Source organism: Dysidea avara, chromosome 8, assembly GCF_963678975.1.
Source record: "Dysidea avara chromosome 8, odDysAvar1.4, whole genome shotgun sequence".
In the NCBI taxonomy this organism is placed as follows: domain Eukaryota; kingdom Metazoa; phylum Porifera; class Demospongiae; order Dictyoceratida; family Dysideidae; genus Dysidea; species Dysidea avara.
Genome location: NC_089279.1, coordinates 21,217,406 through 21,233,470, shown reverse-complemented (window position 1 = coordinate 21,233,470; position 16,065 = coordinate 21,217,406). Strand labels below are relative to the sequence as shown.

General features: G+C 36.4%; 1 protein-coding gene across 1 annotated transcript in view; it reads left to right on the top strand.

The window, feature by feature from the left end:
* The window catches only part of LOC136264649 (uncharacterized), a 222,858-nt gene extending 210,563 nt beyond the window's left edge, over positions 1-12,295 (top strand). Inside the window, exons 80-88 of the mRNA XM_066059426.1 lie at positions 1,000-1,178; positions 1,654-1,982; positions 6,706-6,763; positions 6,829-6,945; positions 7,008-7,114; positions 7,164-7,348; positions 7,397-7,622; positions 11,330-11,550; positions 11,898-12,295. Coding sequence (XP_065915498.1) covers positions 1,000-1,178; positions 1,654-1,982; positions 6,706-6,763; positions 6,829-6,945; positions 7,008-7,114; positions 7,164-7,348; positions 7,397-7,622; positions 11,330-11,550; positions 11,898-12,142 — 1,667 coding nt within the window. The 3' untranslated portion in view covers positions 12,143-12,295. The remainder of the gene's footprint in view (positions 1-999; positions 1,179-1,653; positions 1,983-6,705; positions 6,764-6,828; positions 6,946-7,007; positions 7,115-7,163; positions 7,349-7,396; positions 7,623-11,329; positions 11,551-11,897) is intronic.
* The last annotated feature ends 3,770 nt before the right edge of the window (positions 12,296-16,065 follow it).

Genomic DNA, 16,065 nt, shown 5'->3' with positions numbered 1-16,065 from the left:
GGGGCGCGGTGCCCATTTCAGATGCGGTATGCATGGGTTCACCAGTCATAATAAAATTGTTTACAAAAAAAGTTAACAAACAAGTACACAAAAAAATTTGGAATTTTCAACTAGAGTAGGGACCATAGCACATCAATAAAAAGTACCGAAACAAGTTGGAGTAGTCCATGACATTAAATCACGGTAAAACAATAAGAAGTGTTATATCCCTACCGTGCATTTCCATTATGGTATCTTGAGCACAGTAGGGATATAACACTTCTTATTGTTTTACAGTGATTTAATATCATGGACTACTTCAACTTGTTTCAGTACTTTTTATCGATGTGCTATGGTCCCTACTCTAGTTGAAAATTCCAAATTTTTTCGTGTATTTGTGTTATAAATGTTATCATATTTCTAGCAGAGGCAGTGGAGTAGGCCAAAGAGTGGGGGGCCAACTTTGGTAATAAAATTTATACAGTAGAAGTTGAAGTATTAATGGCATTCATGGGGGTCTGGGAGCTTGTCCACAGGAAACTTTTTCACAGTTTAGAAGCTCTGAGAGAGTATATTAGACAATTTTATAGGGTTACTGAAGCAACTACTGACAGTAATTAAACAAAATATATAAGTGACTGTTCTATTAGAGTGATTGACTGCTCTATTAGAGTATCTCGATCGTTTCTTTCAAGCTTTGTACAGCCAGTAAAAGTGGGTCCCATGGCTCTTCTGGCCTCCTGTTTCCACTGCTTATGGTTTGTGGTATTCATATTAAATTCAGTTTCAGTGAAACTGCATAGCCAGGGCCCTTGATGGGACCCATCTGGGACCCCTTTCAGGCTGGAACCTGGGGAAAAATGCCCTAGTTCCCCCCCCCCCCCCCCCCCCCTCTGGGCAGCCCTGTCTGCTAGTAAATAACTTATTGGTTGAACATATAGTGCATTTTAACACTCATCTGTAGGTATCATTGCTATAGTGATTAGTTTTACTCTATATTTAACATTTTGTTTTGGTTAGTGAACTACAATGATTATTTGGCTGAAAATGGAGGAGTTGTTTCTCATGCAACCTGCCAGTTGGCTTTAAAGGCCACTGATGTGCACAGAATTACTGAGAACACTCCATTAATTCGATTAGTCAGCCATGAAGATGAAGACACTGGAAATGATTGGCTGTATATAGTTGTAACAGATATTGTAAGTATTGATATAATAAAACACACACACACACACATAAACAGAGTTGGAAAAGTAGGATAATAAGCTACATTTTGTCAACTAGTACCTTTTGTGACTATTCATGTAAAATATTACTTTTGAAGTAACTATGCGATACATCCCAGTATGTAACTTGTTACAACTACCGAAAAAGCAACTGAAGTTAAAATAGGAGTTACTGAGTATCTGGTGTTCATATTGTTACAAGCTTGTAATTTGCACCATGAATACTAAAGACAGACTAAATAGTTAAATGCAATACACTCTGTGTAAAATGCAATACACTCTGTGTAACTCATAAGTTAGGCCATGTGATGGGTAAAAAAGCCATATTTCACTTGCAAGTAATTAACATTTGGAGCATGCATATGTATCTGGTGCCAAAATTATATTGCATGCTGCAATTGTTTACACATTCTATACACTGGTAATCCTAATCTTTTATACCTTACAGATTGAAAATCACAATGCTTTCTTACAAGGTGTGTTGGATCATGCAGAATCTTTATATGAAAAGTACCTTCCACTCAATCCTCCAAAACTACATCCCACAGAAGTTACTTCACATAACTGCATTCCTCCACCTAATGAGGTTGATTTTATGAAGCTTGTTCATCATCACTGCTTATTTAATAAAGCAGAACTTAATCAGTTGTTTGACTTTGATCAGTTGGAGCAAGATATTGTGACACGCTTTATTGTAGGAAAATTACAAATATTGCCATCTAGCTTGGTAAGAAATGTATTTCGATTCAAAAACTACTCACCAGTTGAGGGAAATAGGTGAGATTTGCTTAAGGCTAATTAATTTGTTGATATTATAAATGAGGAACTAACGTTCTAGTAGTAGCTCAGGAGTTGTAGCCCCGTGTGTTAGGTGCGATATCCATAGTTTAAATCCATGTTAGAAGACATACCCAGGTTCAAGACACATGATAGTGTGTCTTGTGGCCAAGAAAACCAGTGCGCCACACCTTGGGTATATTGGCAGGAAAAAAGAAATTGCAATTTTCACTCATACATAGCTCCATGCTCCCTTGTCCAAATGGAATGATTTTTACACTGCAAATCCCTCCATCTTCAGCAGCATTCCACACAACAAATTGGAGCAAGATTATCTTATCCATTAATGAGATACAAGTGCTCAATTTTTCTTCGTTTTGGAGAGCTTAAATTTATCTCTCTTTTGCACACTTTATGAAAACCATTCAAACACATAGCTTGATTGCCTTGAAATTTGACTTAATTCAAGGACTATTCACATACAGTGTACCAAGTTTGGTGCAGATCTGATTGATGTTCACAGAGTTATGGTTAGTTATTTACGTTAATAAAAGATTAATATCTTGTCACTCCTACAGGGTAAATCATGCTTGTGGTGAAAATCTGTCTGTGCATAGGTTAACCATCATAGCTCAAATCTTATGCAGTTTAAAACGAATAACTGTGACATCTATAGAGTTAAAAAGAGAAAATCAATTTGGTGTAAAATTGCGATGTCAAAATACTCTGATAGAACAGTCACCAAGAAATAGAAGGGCATGAATGTCAAAAATAAACTGTCCACAGGATTTGAACCAGGGACTTCCATACCCATTTCCCAAACTCTTCACCACTGAACCGCTGCTATCAGCTGATTAACTTCTACCTTATAAATGAGAATTTTAGTAAAAGGTTATAAATATCATAGATCTACCAATGGAGAATCTAGGATATCATGTGTATGTTCTAATGGAAGTCCTTTAAAATGTGCACCTTTAAAACATAGTCAGATAAAGTCTGCTATAAGATACTACAGGAAGAAGGATTAATAATATGGGGATCAAGAAAATGTAGTGAAACAAGAAATATATAACGGTGAAATAGGAAGGTTGCCAATACCTGTAGATATACTAGTGGACCTTAAATCCCTAACTTCAGTCTGCAACCATGACTAGGGATTAAATCTCCACTAGTAGATCTGCAGGCATAAGCAACCTTCTTTGTTTCACCACTTTTAGCTATTCCCTTGTTTCACAATTTTTTTTTCTTTGATCCCTAAATTAACTTAAAATTCCTAATTTTTCCTTCTACTTGTTTGTTTACTTTTTTATAACATAATTATGACAATAGAACAAGCACATACAGCATTAAAATGAAGAATAGCGCCAGGAATTCCGTAAAAGTAAACAAATCATGTACCCCAACAATCAGTAATGTAACGGAAAGAGAGGTGACCATTACGCTTTGTTTTCAGCTGTGCTCCACCCATTACATAGCATTACAAATGAAGACAGTATGAGATGCATCTCTGCAATCAATCCAGTTGCTATGGAAAATACGGGCGATAAGCACAATAATCAACACAGCCCAGTGAAGCTGGATCACACTATCACTACTCAACATCTTGCATTGTCAGCAAAAAGAACTGGAATGCAAAGGAGGACAAACATGATGCACATAATGTACATACTAAAGGAACATCTTGGGATAAAGTGACAAAGGGTTTGGGGTTGATCTGGGCTTGGCTGAGCCTAGAACCAAGCTGTCATGAAGGAAAATTGAGGGTGGTTTTAGAGAGATGTTTTTGGCTGGAATTCTTCATGATCACTAATATACAGTACTACTGTACTGCATGATTATAATACAATATAGACATCATTGTATCTGGACAAAATTGGATAAAAACAAGCAAAGCCAGTGCTATGGGGTACGTATCTTAAACACAAAAAGAAGTGAAATCCATGCAAAAACAGCTAAACAACTGATTCATGCTAAGCTAATCTGTGTGGGCTTTAATGAAAATTGTGAAAGGAAAGGTAGAAATGGCTGCAATGATGTTAATACCATTTAATTTTATAATGCATTACTAACATTTATTGCTATTAACATCACTGCAGTTGGCTGTTACCTCAACTTTTTCACCTAGGCTTTTGAAGGCTGCATCCTTTTGCAGCATGGCTGTTTTGCATGGATTAATAACACAAGATTAAAACTGAGTTGAGGAACTCTCACAACCAAGACTTATTTTGATGTTGAGGTTTTGTTGAGCCAGTAGCATTTACATAGTGAAGTAATGTATTTACACAAAACATAGTTAAGTACAAAAACTAAACAATTACAAAACTAAATAATTACACAAAGATTAACTACACAAGTGCAAATACAGCTGAGACTTACGTATAGGTGTTACTTCTATAGACCTAGCCTTTTTTTATTCACCTTGTCATTGTTGTGACTAAACTAATAAAGGTGTACCCGCACAAAATGTGCATGATACTAAGACAATTGTGTGCTATCGTGTGGATTTGAACATTACTAATGATCAAGGAGTAATCACATCATTACATACCAACAAAGTCATGATTACACATAGCTACTGATGTGCACACATAATTTCTTCAATTGTGTGTGGCACTAACATCTAGCTATAATGTTGCTGGCTTCATGAACAAAGAGTGACTGATGTAATAGTTTTTATAATGTAGGTTGGCCTTGTTCACTGGAATTTCTGCGTATCTGTGCAGTACTCATGTAGGTCCCATTACAACCATGCACATACATAAAATTAGTTTTGAGCGGCAGACAAATACCACAATTGGGATGTACTCTACTTTGTTTGGATGATGTTACTTGAACTAACATAAAGTGCCTGAGTGTGGTAGGAGGATCAGTTTACCAATAGTTGATGCATTACCACAATGAGCTATATTCTAATTCAACTTGCATTTGTCACATATAGTGGTATATATTCAGATAGATTGCATGTGTTGTCAATTAGAGTAACTGAATTGGAGTTCCATTTCTACATCCCAGTCATGGTGTTGTTTTTTACTTAATACATGATAAAGTGTGTATGCAAGTATGGGTATTCAAGTTAATCAGCTGTACTGAGCAAGAAGGTCAACACCAGCATGTGTACTTGGATAGAGAAGAGTTGTATTTTATTTGCTTTCAGAAATAAGGTATCAGCATAGCCTTGGTGAATCCTTTATATGAAGAGTGGTTGCTCAATAGAGCTGCATCCAGGAAGATATTTCTGGCGAGATACTGTCCAGAATGGACATCTGTCTATAGTCCCTGACCTGCTTGTCTCTTGTCACACAGTCGCAGTAGCTATACTTCGTCTAGCGCACAGTGGGATAGGCCTTAGGATGTCTATCCTTGTAGTGGACAGCGTAGCAGGGTGCAGAGTGTGTATTTCCGGCAAATCTTCCTTGTTTAGTCTCTGTTAAGTAGCCTGATAGAAATAATGATTGCTCGTAGACTTGCCACACCTACTACGAAACTCTCCTTTATTGACTGTTTCCTTCTCCCTTGCAGTGTTGTGCTGGTAATTTTCCATTTAGGCGTCCCTGACCTGCTTGTCTTCTTGTCGCTATCCCGCTGTGCGCTAGACGAAGTATAGCTACTGCGACTGTGCAACAGGAAGACAAACAGGTCAGGGAATCAGATGTCCATTCTGGACAGTCTCTCGCCAGAAATATCTTCCTGGATGCAGCTCTATTGAGCAACCACTCTTCATATAAAGGATTCACCAAGGCTATGCTGATACCTTTTTTCTGAAAGCAAATAAAATACAACTCTTCTCTATCCAAGTACACATGCTGGTGTTGACCTTCTTGCTCAGTACAGCTGATTAACTTGAATACCCATACTTGCATACACACTTTATCATGTATTAAGTAAACAACAACACCATGACTGGGATGTAGAAATAGAACTCCAATTCAGTTACTCTAATTGACAGCACATGCAATCTATCTGAATATATGCCACTATATGTGACAAATGCAAGTTGAATTAGAATATAGCTCATTGTGGTAATGCATCAACTATTGGTAAACTGATCCTCCTACCACACTCAGGCACTTTTTGTTAGTTCATGCAACATCATCCAAATGAAGTAGAGTACATCCCAATTGTGGTATTTGTCTGCCGCTCAAAACTAATTTTATGTATGTGCATGGTTGTAATGGGACCTGCATGAGTACTGCACAGATGCACAAAAATTCCAGTGAACAAGGCCAACCTACATTATAAAAACTATTACATCAGTCACTCTTTGTTCATGAAGCCAGCAACATTATAGCTAGATGTTAGTGCCACACACAATTGAAAAAATTATGCGTGCACATCAGTAGCTATGTGTAATCATGACTTTGTTGGTATGTAATGATGTGATTACTCCTTGATCATTAGTAATGTTCAAATTCACACGATAGCACACAATTGTCTTAGTATCACGCACATTTTGTGCGGGTATACCTAGTATAGATTATTTCATATTTTGTTTTATAGTTGTATGCGACTGTGTTTTAAAATTTAAATGGCTGTTGCAGGGTGTACATACAACAAAATTGCACCAAGATTTTAATCATAATAGCTGCTTCTCCTACAGACCCAATAAACCTTGTACCAGCAAGAAACCTGTGTAATGAAATCTGTGTATTACAAAATTTAATAATTATATGATGTATCTCAATTCATTGCTAGGATAATGTTTGCACGTTATGTTTATCTTTAGCTTAGAATGTCATGTTGATTTGTCTGCTATATCTCAAGAACTACCAATTATGTATAAGGTATGAGGAATTAGTTTAAGCAAGTGATGTTCATAATGTATCATCATGTACTGTATTATACACAGCAACCACTTGAGCCTAAATTGGTAAAGAAATTAGAATTACACTTCCAGAATTCTACTTACTATGCCATTAGTGAAATAACTGATGGCTTGAGAATTGTAATGGGATATCTAATTCAGGTTGTTATGATGAAAGTAATAAATGCAGCTGTTTACCTTTGTGTTTTGTGGCATACATGTAGTATAAATTGCAAGGTTGGGACCTTGCACCATTTACAGAGCTCGGTCAATATTTAAAAGATTTTTACAAAACTGATGAGCAAGTATTTATGAAGATAGGTATCAAAAGGTAGTTGTTTATTGTTGCCTTGTGCTTTGTAATCTGTTATTCTTTCTAGTATAAATGATAAGCAACTAGAGCTCCTTAAGAGTATTACAATGCGAAGATTGTTTAATTGCTTGAAGTTATTTGTTGAGTGGATACACTGTGGTTTGTATGATTTTGCATCATTGCCTCTTTCTTTACGGGTACACTTGGACCCAAATGATGTAGAAACTCTTGAAAACATCCCACAATGCTACTGTAAGTTTCAAACAGTTGTATCAACACCTTATGTATTTACCTCTGTAGTTAAACAATCAAATCAGCTTCTTAAGCATCTTGAAGAATTTGAAAAGTTGTTAAATCATTCTCAGGGTTACATAGCTTTTAATGCTATAGTAAAATCATTTGTAGTTTGTCTTGAAAAAGATTGGGGTTTATATGATCCTAAGGATGAGATTCACAGGCTAATTGACTTAATTCCAAAGACGATTATGATACATCATTATGTTCATTTTCGAATGGCTCTTCGAAGGTCAGTGATTATGTGTTATAATTTTTATATAACTACATTTTGTGTATGTGAATTTGCAGACATCAATTTATGTGTATCAAAACATAGTACCATTGTGTATCTCACAAATATATAAACTTTACAATGTAAATTTGTTACCAGATCTGTAGGTCTCATTTAGGCACTTGCCCAGAATGCAAGCTAATGATTTTTTCTGAAGTCTTGGTGCAGGGAATTCAGCTCCTAGCTTACATTTACTGGCTTTAGCTTTCTCACGAAGGAGTTGTCCACCAATATCCATGTCTAAAAACCATAGTAACATCACAGTTATCTGCCATTTGCAGTACCTAAACCATGGTCTTGATTTATGCCTATATAAACCAATCCTAAAGGAAAAGAGAGACTGGTTTTATTGGGTGATACTTTTGGCAAATAAAGCAACCTTCATGATATCTAGAAGTATACAGTACTACTTTAAGCAGCACAAGTTAGAATTGAATTTGTCACCATTTCTATTTAACTTTTGTCATTTTGCAATAATACTTGCTTTGCAGTAGCTGAATAGAATTTGTTGCCTTGGTGATTTGCTATGCATATGTGAATTAGGCACTTGGGATCAGCTGCGTTTGCAGCAAATGGAAAATGAAAGCAAATTCCTTTCATTAAACTTCTGAAGTCAATATTTACTTGTAAATGTTTGAAGACATATATAATTTATAGAAATATACTAGCTACCAATCAGCTAAATATCTGTATAATTCATATGTCCACTTGATCATGATGGCATGATAATTATTCCTTTATCCCATTGTTATTTGTCTAACAGTGGCAAAAAAACAACGGTAAACATTTTTGTCAAGGGCAAATCTAATACAATTATGTGACTATCTCAGCAAAAGCCATATAATAATGGATAGATAATTCACCAATATCAAATTTGATGAACTCTACAAGTAGTTGGCTATCCCCATCCACTATCCATAATGGCAAGTCCATACAACATGAAATGAAATATGTGACCAAGCCTGCAAAAACAGGGCATTTGGGCACATGATTTTTGCCTACTTTTTCACAATTCCATTACTCATACCTTTTTATGCCATTATGCAATGGCAATGCAATTTTCCACTCTTAGTAGGCATTTAATTGGCTTTATGATGCAAGTTACAGAATGCAAACATTCTGTTCCAGTACTAAGATATAACCTATAGTGTGACGGACTGTAGTTTGTGCCCACATGCCCTGTTTTCGCAGGCTCAGTCACATATTGTGCCTCTGGTCCAAACAGTACAGTAGTACTGTATATTAGGGATAATGGTGGCTTGTACTTTCTTGCTTAGCAGTATCACACAAAAACCAGCTTCACCATTTCTTTATTAACAACTTGGCAGTATTGGTTAGGCAGAGCCAAACCCATAGACTTCTTCAGAGCAACCCTAAACCCTTCCAACAAATTTGTATGAAATTTTAAATTTCAATTAAACAGAATTTTATGCTGACTGACTGACTAACTAACTTATTATATAATTACTACAGTGCTCCCTTGATTATCTGACCCCCTTGGGACCAAAACATGTTCAAACAATTTTAAAAATTTAAAAGTTCGGATAATCAAACCCCATGCATTAATTTATATACAGAGCCCTATTCAAATACTCTAACAGAACATACATCTGAGACAAAATACCCTAACAGAGCAGTCATTTCCACCGTTCGGATAACCAAGTGTTCAGATATTGAAGGAGCACTGTGACTAATTAAATGATGCCTCCAGCCAAGCTTAACTCGACAATGGATAAGACTACAGGCTTGATTTCTTCACCATTCAACGTTGCTTCGTCTGAAGACATGCGCGCCTTTTTGCCATCCACAGTACGTACAATACACGCATCATGGATTTCCTTTTGTTCTCCTTTGTGTCCCACGGCCAGTTCTTTTTGTTGACAATGCAAAGTGTCAATTTGAGCACGATACGGCTCCCTGTGGCTGTGTTGACTACTAACTTATTGCCCATATTTTCCTTAATGACTGGATTGATTGTAGAGATGTTTTTTGTACTGTTCTTCATTTGTAATGCTGTATATTCCATGGAACATAGCTGAGTATGAAGCATAATGGCCACTTAACTTCTTAACTTTTCAGTGATGGGCGCATGTTCAGACGCAAATTTAATTTTATGGCATGCCAGCCTGATGCCATTCTTTCTTTTAATGTAGTATACGTGGGTTCAGTAGTCATAATTATTGGGGTTTTTTTAAAGTAAACTAACAAGTAGAACAAAAAAAAAGTTGGATTTAGGGAAAAGCAATAGTGAAACAAGGAAATAGCTAAAAATAGTGAAACAAGAGAGGTTGTCTATACCTGCAGATATACTAATGGACATTTAATCCCTAAAACCATGACTAAATTAGGGATTAAATGTCCATTAGTATATCTGCAGGTATAGATAACCTCTCTTCTTTCACTACTTTTTAGCTATTTCCTTGTTTTACTACTTTTTCTTTCTTTGATCCCTTAAAATTTTTAAGACCCTTTTTGTGGTGGATTTGGCAGATTTTGGAGGTGTCTAAGTTACTCAGACCCTTTTCATGTTTACTTAGACTCTTTCATGTTTACTTAGACACCTTTCATGTTTATTACGCGCACCTGCACTGGTAGCGTTGGCAACACATTGCCACCTGAAAATTAATTTTGAACCCGTAATGGGTGGAGTAATGGTTTGTTTCTACTAATGAATGCTACATTTCTCTGTTACAAGCAGCTGTCAACAGTGTTAAGGTACTACAACTACATAAATGGTCTAAATAACTTAGACTTCAGACCACAGGGGTCTGAAGTATTACTTAATTTTTCATTCTACTTGGTCATCTAAGGCATTTAAACATTAACCATGGTTGAGGTTGTTTGAAGGCATTAAATAGTTGAAAAAACAAATCAGCCAATTCAGTTAGAAGAAGATTTGCTAGCTATGTAAGTATTTCTAACTATAAACCTTCATGATCCTTACTAGCAAGTACTGTTGTATGTTATTAGATATAATTAATTAGATTACATTTGCACCAGACCGATTCAAATTGCACATCAAGCATGATCAAACTATCATCCATACTGGGTAGCTACACTACCATACTATTGGTTCTAAGCCTCAACATTATTCAAATTACTCAAGGCTGGTTTTGCAATCTTTCTGGGTGGTGTGGCCAGCTCAAATGGCGATTTCTGTCCTTGGTAAGGACCTGACTACATCAGTAATGCACTCATGGATGGTCTGTTACAGTTTGTCAATGTGTTCTGTGTTGATTCTACTACATATATCAGCCAATGAGGAGACAGTACCGCCCTGTAACCTCGTGTCCAAATTTATTAATTATGTTACCTTACATTTTGAAGTCTATCTGTCGCCTGCCTCACACCCCCCACCCTCCACCCCTATAATACTACTTTGCTCATCCAACCTGTCAGATTTTCTATCTTAGTTGGCAGGAAACTGTACAACCACCTACAAGTGCTGAAAATGCTCTGAAAGGTAATAAACTGATGCATCTGGCATTAATTTCATACATGTGCTCACTACCTTTCACAAAAATTAATTATAATGTAAAAAACTACTGATGTGCAATTTGGATCGGTTTTCCAAATAAAGTCACATAATATACTTGTTTCAGATATAATATGCACCAGTTTCTATTTCAGTGTTTTATTGTATGTTTATGATATAATTGCTGTAGACTAAAGTTGAAAGTTTCAGCAACAGTTCAACAGTTACTTTCACAACCACCATCCACTGAGAGATGGTCAGAAATAATTGAGAATCTTTGGGAGGGTTTACCGCATATTAAGAAGACAAGCCAGATTGACAGAACTAACAGCTTTACATTGCAGTATGGTGAAAGAGATGAAAGTTGTAGTGACACAGAGAAGACCTGGATACACCATGACATTGAGTCAAGTATGAAAGCTTCAGAGTAGTAATCCCTGTAATAAAAACAGTGTTGTTAAAACAGATTTTAAAGTAGTTAGCTTCAGTTAAAATGTAGTTAAGAGAAACAGAGGGCTAAGTGCTGGAGTCAAAAATTATATGAAAATCTATAAATAGCACATACTATTATATCTAGCTAAACTATGTATAGGCTATAGGTTAGCTAGCTGCCATGCAGGCCTCAAAATTGAATCTCCCTTTTCTGGATCCAACATTGTGAAGTGTTACAACATAATTATTATTTATTAATTTTGTAGCCAACAGTAAGCGAAAGAAGTCAATGACATTGCCACTCCAAATTTTGTTGTTTTCCTCAGGTAGTCCTGTCATAGTTGCATCATCAGCAATGGGACCAAGTGGAAAAGCCAGAAGCATGACTTCAGTTGATTTGTGCAACTGGCTAAAGATGAAGAAGATTCCTGAAAAGCATGTTAAACTGTTTGAAGACAATGAAATTGATGGAGAAGTACTAACTACTTTCAGTGAGAATGATTTAGAAGAAATGGGTATTGGAGAATCTTATATCCGGAAAAAAATTTTAGTACAGTTTAGCCATATATAAGATAATTATAACTTTTACATTTAGGCCCATGTAGACATATTAGCATTAGTACAAACACTAGGAGTAGCTGAAGTACTAACATTTAGGCTTATGTATGAACACTGGAATATTATTTGATTATGAAAATACTGTTGTTGAAGGTTTTAAAACTTATTATTTGCATGGTCATGCTTCGCAATGAAACCATCAATCAAGGAATTTACAGGTACTGTATGAGTTATTGTCCAGACAACCATACATGTACTGATTGAACTGACACAAATGCTTTTTGGAATCTTGGAATCACCTGGTTAACCTTATAATTTACTGCAGCCAAAGATAGTGTATAGCTTAATGTCACAATAGAATATTACTAAGTGAGCATTTACAGCACAACTGGCATACATAATAAGATACTACTACTATTATACCAGCATGATGTCCATATTATACCTATTATTATTATTATTATTCCTGATAGTATGCCAGTGCATCCCTAATGAACGGTTAAGAGATACTAATTGTGAGCCTCACTATACAATAGTCCTAGCATCACTGTACAACCCATAAGGGGTGAAATCAGCTTTTTGCAATTTAATACTACACATCCATACGATTTGTACAGGGGCGGATCCAGGAGCTGGAAAGGGGAGGGGCACAAACAGGGTAAGTTGTAGGTGGTTGGGGAGAGCCAGATTTCCTAGTTCAGTGCTGCATTTTTGAAGCAGCAAATAATCACCTCTTACTAGTCTTAGTAGTGTCTCACTGTTGAATTTTGCCATTTTGGCCTTTTCAGATGGTTGTGACGTCTTAAAAGGCTCTGAATGTCTTAAACAACAGCAACACGATAATTATTTTAGAGGCGCTTAATACCGACGAAGGTGCTGGATGACAATCTTACAGTTAGTTTAACCATAACTTTCTTTCGTTTTGGTTTCAGGTGAATTTGTAGTAAAATGTGCATATTTTCATGAGTTGATGAGCTGATTTTGGCCTGACAAACTTTAGTAACTGTTTTAATCAGAAGCTTGGCTGGCTCCTCCACGGGTGAGGGGGGGGGGGGGGGGGGGTTTGCCCCAAATGCCCCACCCTGGATCCACCATTGTTATAGAAGGCCTTCATCTTTGGTATGTAGCAAACATGCATTAAGGACATCATCTATGCAAATTGCAAAAAAGGATGCATGAGTCATGAGGCAATTAAAAGCCTGGATGCAAAAAAGTTATGAATACAGATAAGAAGTGGCTACAATGACATAAATATCAATCAATTAGATATTTGGCATGGCTGCCACCTTTAATATTAACTTCACAACTTTATTTCACTGGCTTTTGAAAGCCACAACCATTAAATGTTTTTACAGTTTGGTTGTTTTCATCATCAGTTCTTGGCAAGGTGACCAGCTTTACCAGAATTGTAACACTTCAGCTTCTCTTCGTTCTTGGTTGCAAGGCATAGTCTAGGGCTCCAGACACTGCTGGACTCTCCATTAACTTAAGTAGTAAATTTGGCTATGTGGTAGTGCTTATCCTTCTATATTTATATCCGAAAGCTTTGGGACTGTTTTACCTACTTGCAGGTGTAATAGCGACTGGATTATATTTTATTGACTATTTGTGACTGGATCTGCAAAAAAGGTCTTGTAGATTACGTTACGTGTAATTTGAAACCACATTTACATCCAGTGATTACAGCATGGGCTGTTAACTCAGGGGATCACAGCAGGACATTTTCATTTCTACTTTTTCATTTTCAGAGTTGTGATGCATTTAAATAGCACAAAAATACTACTCCACCAGTGCCAACGTGATGGACCAGAGTGGTTGAAGGAGGCCGCTTGGGAAACCCTGCGGGTGGTGCAGGCATCAGGGGTTTGATCCCCAGACCAGAAGAAGCCAGTTTCCTCCCTTGGTAGCTAGATTAGCTTCTAATAATAGTATCCACACAAAACAGCCAAGCTGTGGGAAAATGGTGTGGCTTTAAAAAGCCAAAGATGTGAAATCAAAGATGGTGACCAAGAAATGGCTGCAATGATGTTAATGCTAACGAATTTTACACAGCCATTAAAATTTGTTAGCATAGGAGACTTCAATTGTTTAGTAAGCCTTTCAAGTTAATCCAATGGTACTGTGTGAATCAATCCAATTGCAAAGCATAGTCTTGTATAAGCCATAAAGCGTTACAAATACCATATGGCTGGAAAATTTTGAGGGACAAAACTTTTGCGAATAATGATAATTTGTGAAAATATAATTGTGATAATGTTTACACACATAGCTATTTATTACCTTAACAAAGTTGTTCTCTAGACTTTCGCAAATTAAAAATGTGAAAATCGTATTAATACTGCAGTTTCCAAAAATTTCCTACTTTATGGTAGTTGTAGCCTGAAATTAGATGGAAAGCCATATTACTGCTATTATAGTGCTATAAAAACAACACCTTTTCCACCTACATGCTGGTGGCAACACTTAATGTATACACGTACACTGACTAAGTACAGCTCATGATCACATAGGATAGAAATAGCTACAGCAATTTTGCTCTATTTATGTGGGCCAGTGGTTACAGCATTGGGTTGTTAACCCAGGGAGTTGAAGATGACAGCAGGGAATATTTTTTTTATTTCCACCTATTCTTTTTCAATGAGTTATGGTTGATTTATTTAAATAAATACAACTCATTAGTGCTGATCAGGGTGGTGAAGGAGACTGCTTGGGAAACCCCTTCAGGTGGTGTTGGAATCAGGGGTTCAATCCCCAGACTAGGAGCAGCCAGTTTCCTCCCTTATCCTAACTAACAGCTTTCTTCTGGTACGTTAGCTAAGTCAAATCACTAGTAAAGCCTATGACCAAGGCCACATGGTGCTCAACCAGCTGTCCCTGAATCTAGGCACCAGCCTATAGTTATTATGCTGGCACAATTTGGAACACAATAGGTGCTTGGAGATAGGCCTTAGTAAAATATGCTCAAAATTTAGCCCAAAATGCTTTCAGGAATTTCCCAAAATTTTCACCCATAATGTTCTTACAGTATCTTGCATTAGGCTTCTAAGTTAGCAGCACTTGTTTCAATTATTTTGGAACATTTTAATCTGAAGGTCTGTTAAAGTATTATAAAGCAACTGTTTTATTGGAGAGTATCAATCTAAGGAGCTATGTACAATGCATTTGAGTGTTCTATTATTGCAGTTTCCACAGACTGCTCTATTAGGGAGTATCAAACTAATTTTGTGGAATTAAGCTCCATATTTTGAAATATCTACCTAATGTGGGCAGCATTATGCTAGCATGTTTGATGCAGGCCTACTTGGAGGTATGAAGCATAATGCTAGCATAATGGGTAGTTTTGTATTTACTGTAAATCAGTGGAAATGATAGGCGTACTTAGCTACTCTATAGCCTTGTGTATTTTCCTATACATTCTAAAAGAATTAAAGTAGTGGTATGCAGCCTTATTAGTAATTCTAATGAACCAATGAGCTACATAATTTAAACATTTGACATAATAAGCTACTAAAGGAACTATTTTTAAATGGTTAACTTTTAACAATTTTTTGCAAGCCAAGTTATCATAATCCATATACAGAAAGTGCAAAATTGTTAGTTAAACATGAACATTGAGGCAAAAAGTTTGAGCATAATAGGTAAACTTTCTGAGCACTGCAGCATAGCATAATAGGTAAAATGAAAAGCATAATAGACTGGTGCTTACCTGCATCTGTGACCAAACCTGTGTGCAGTCTGGAGGGCAATTGGGATTGGGCCATCTTCTCAAGGTGTAATGGCACCCAGTAGTGACATTTTTAAGGACTTTTAAGCTTTTTTTGAAAAACTTGTTTTATATGAAGATTATGAAAGAACATGTACTAGAACAATTAGTTATACATGAGTATATTGTGGGTGGGGCTCCATAGTGCAGATACACTTATCAGAATGTTATAT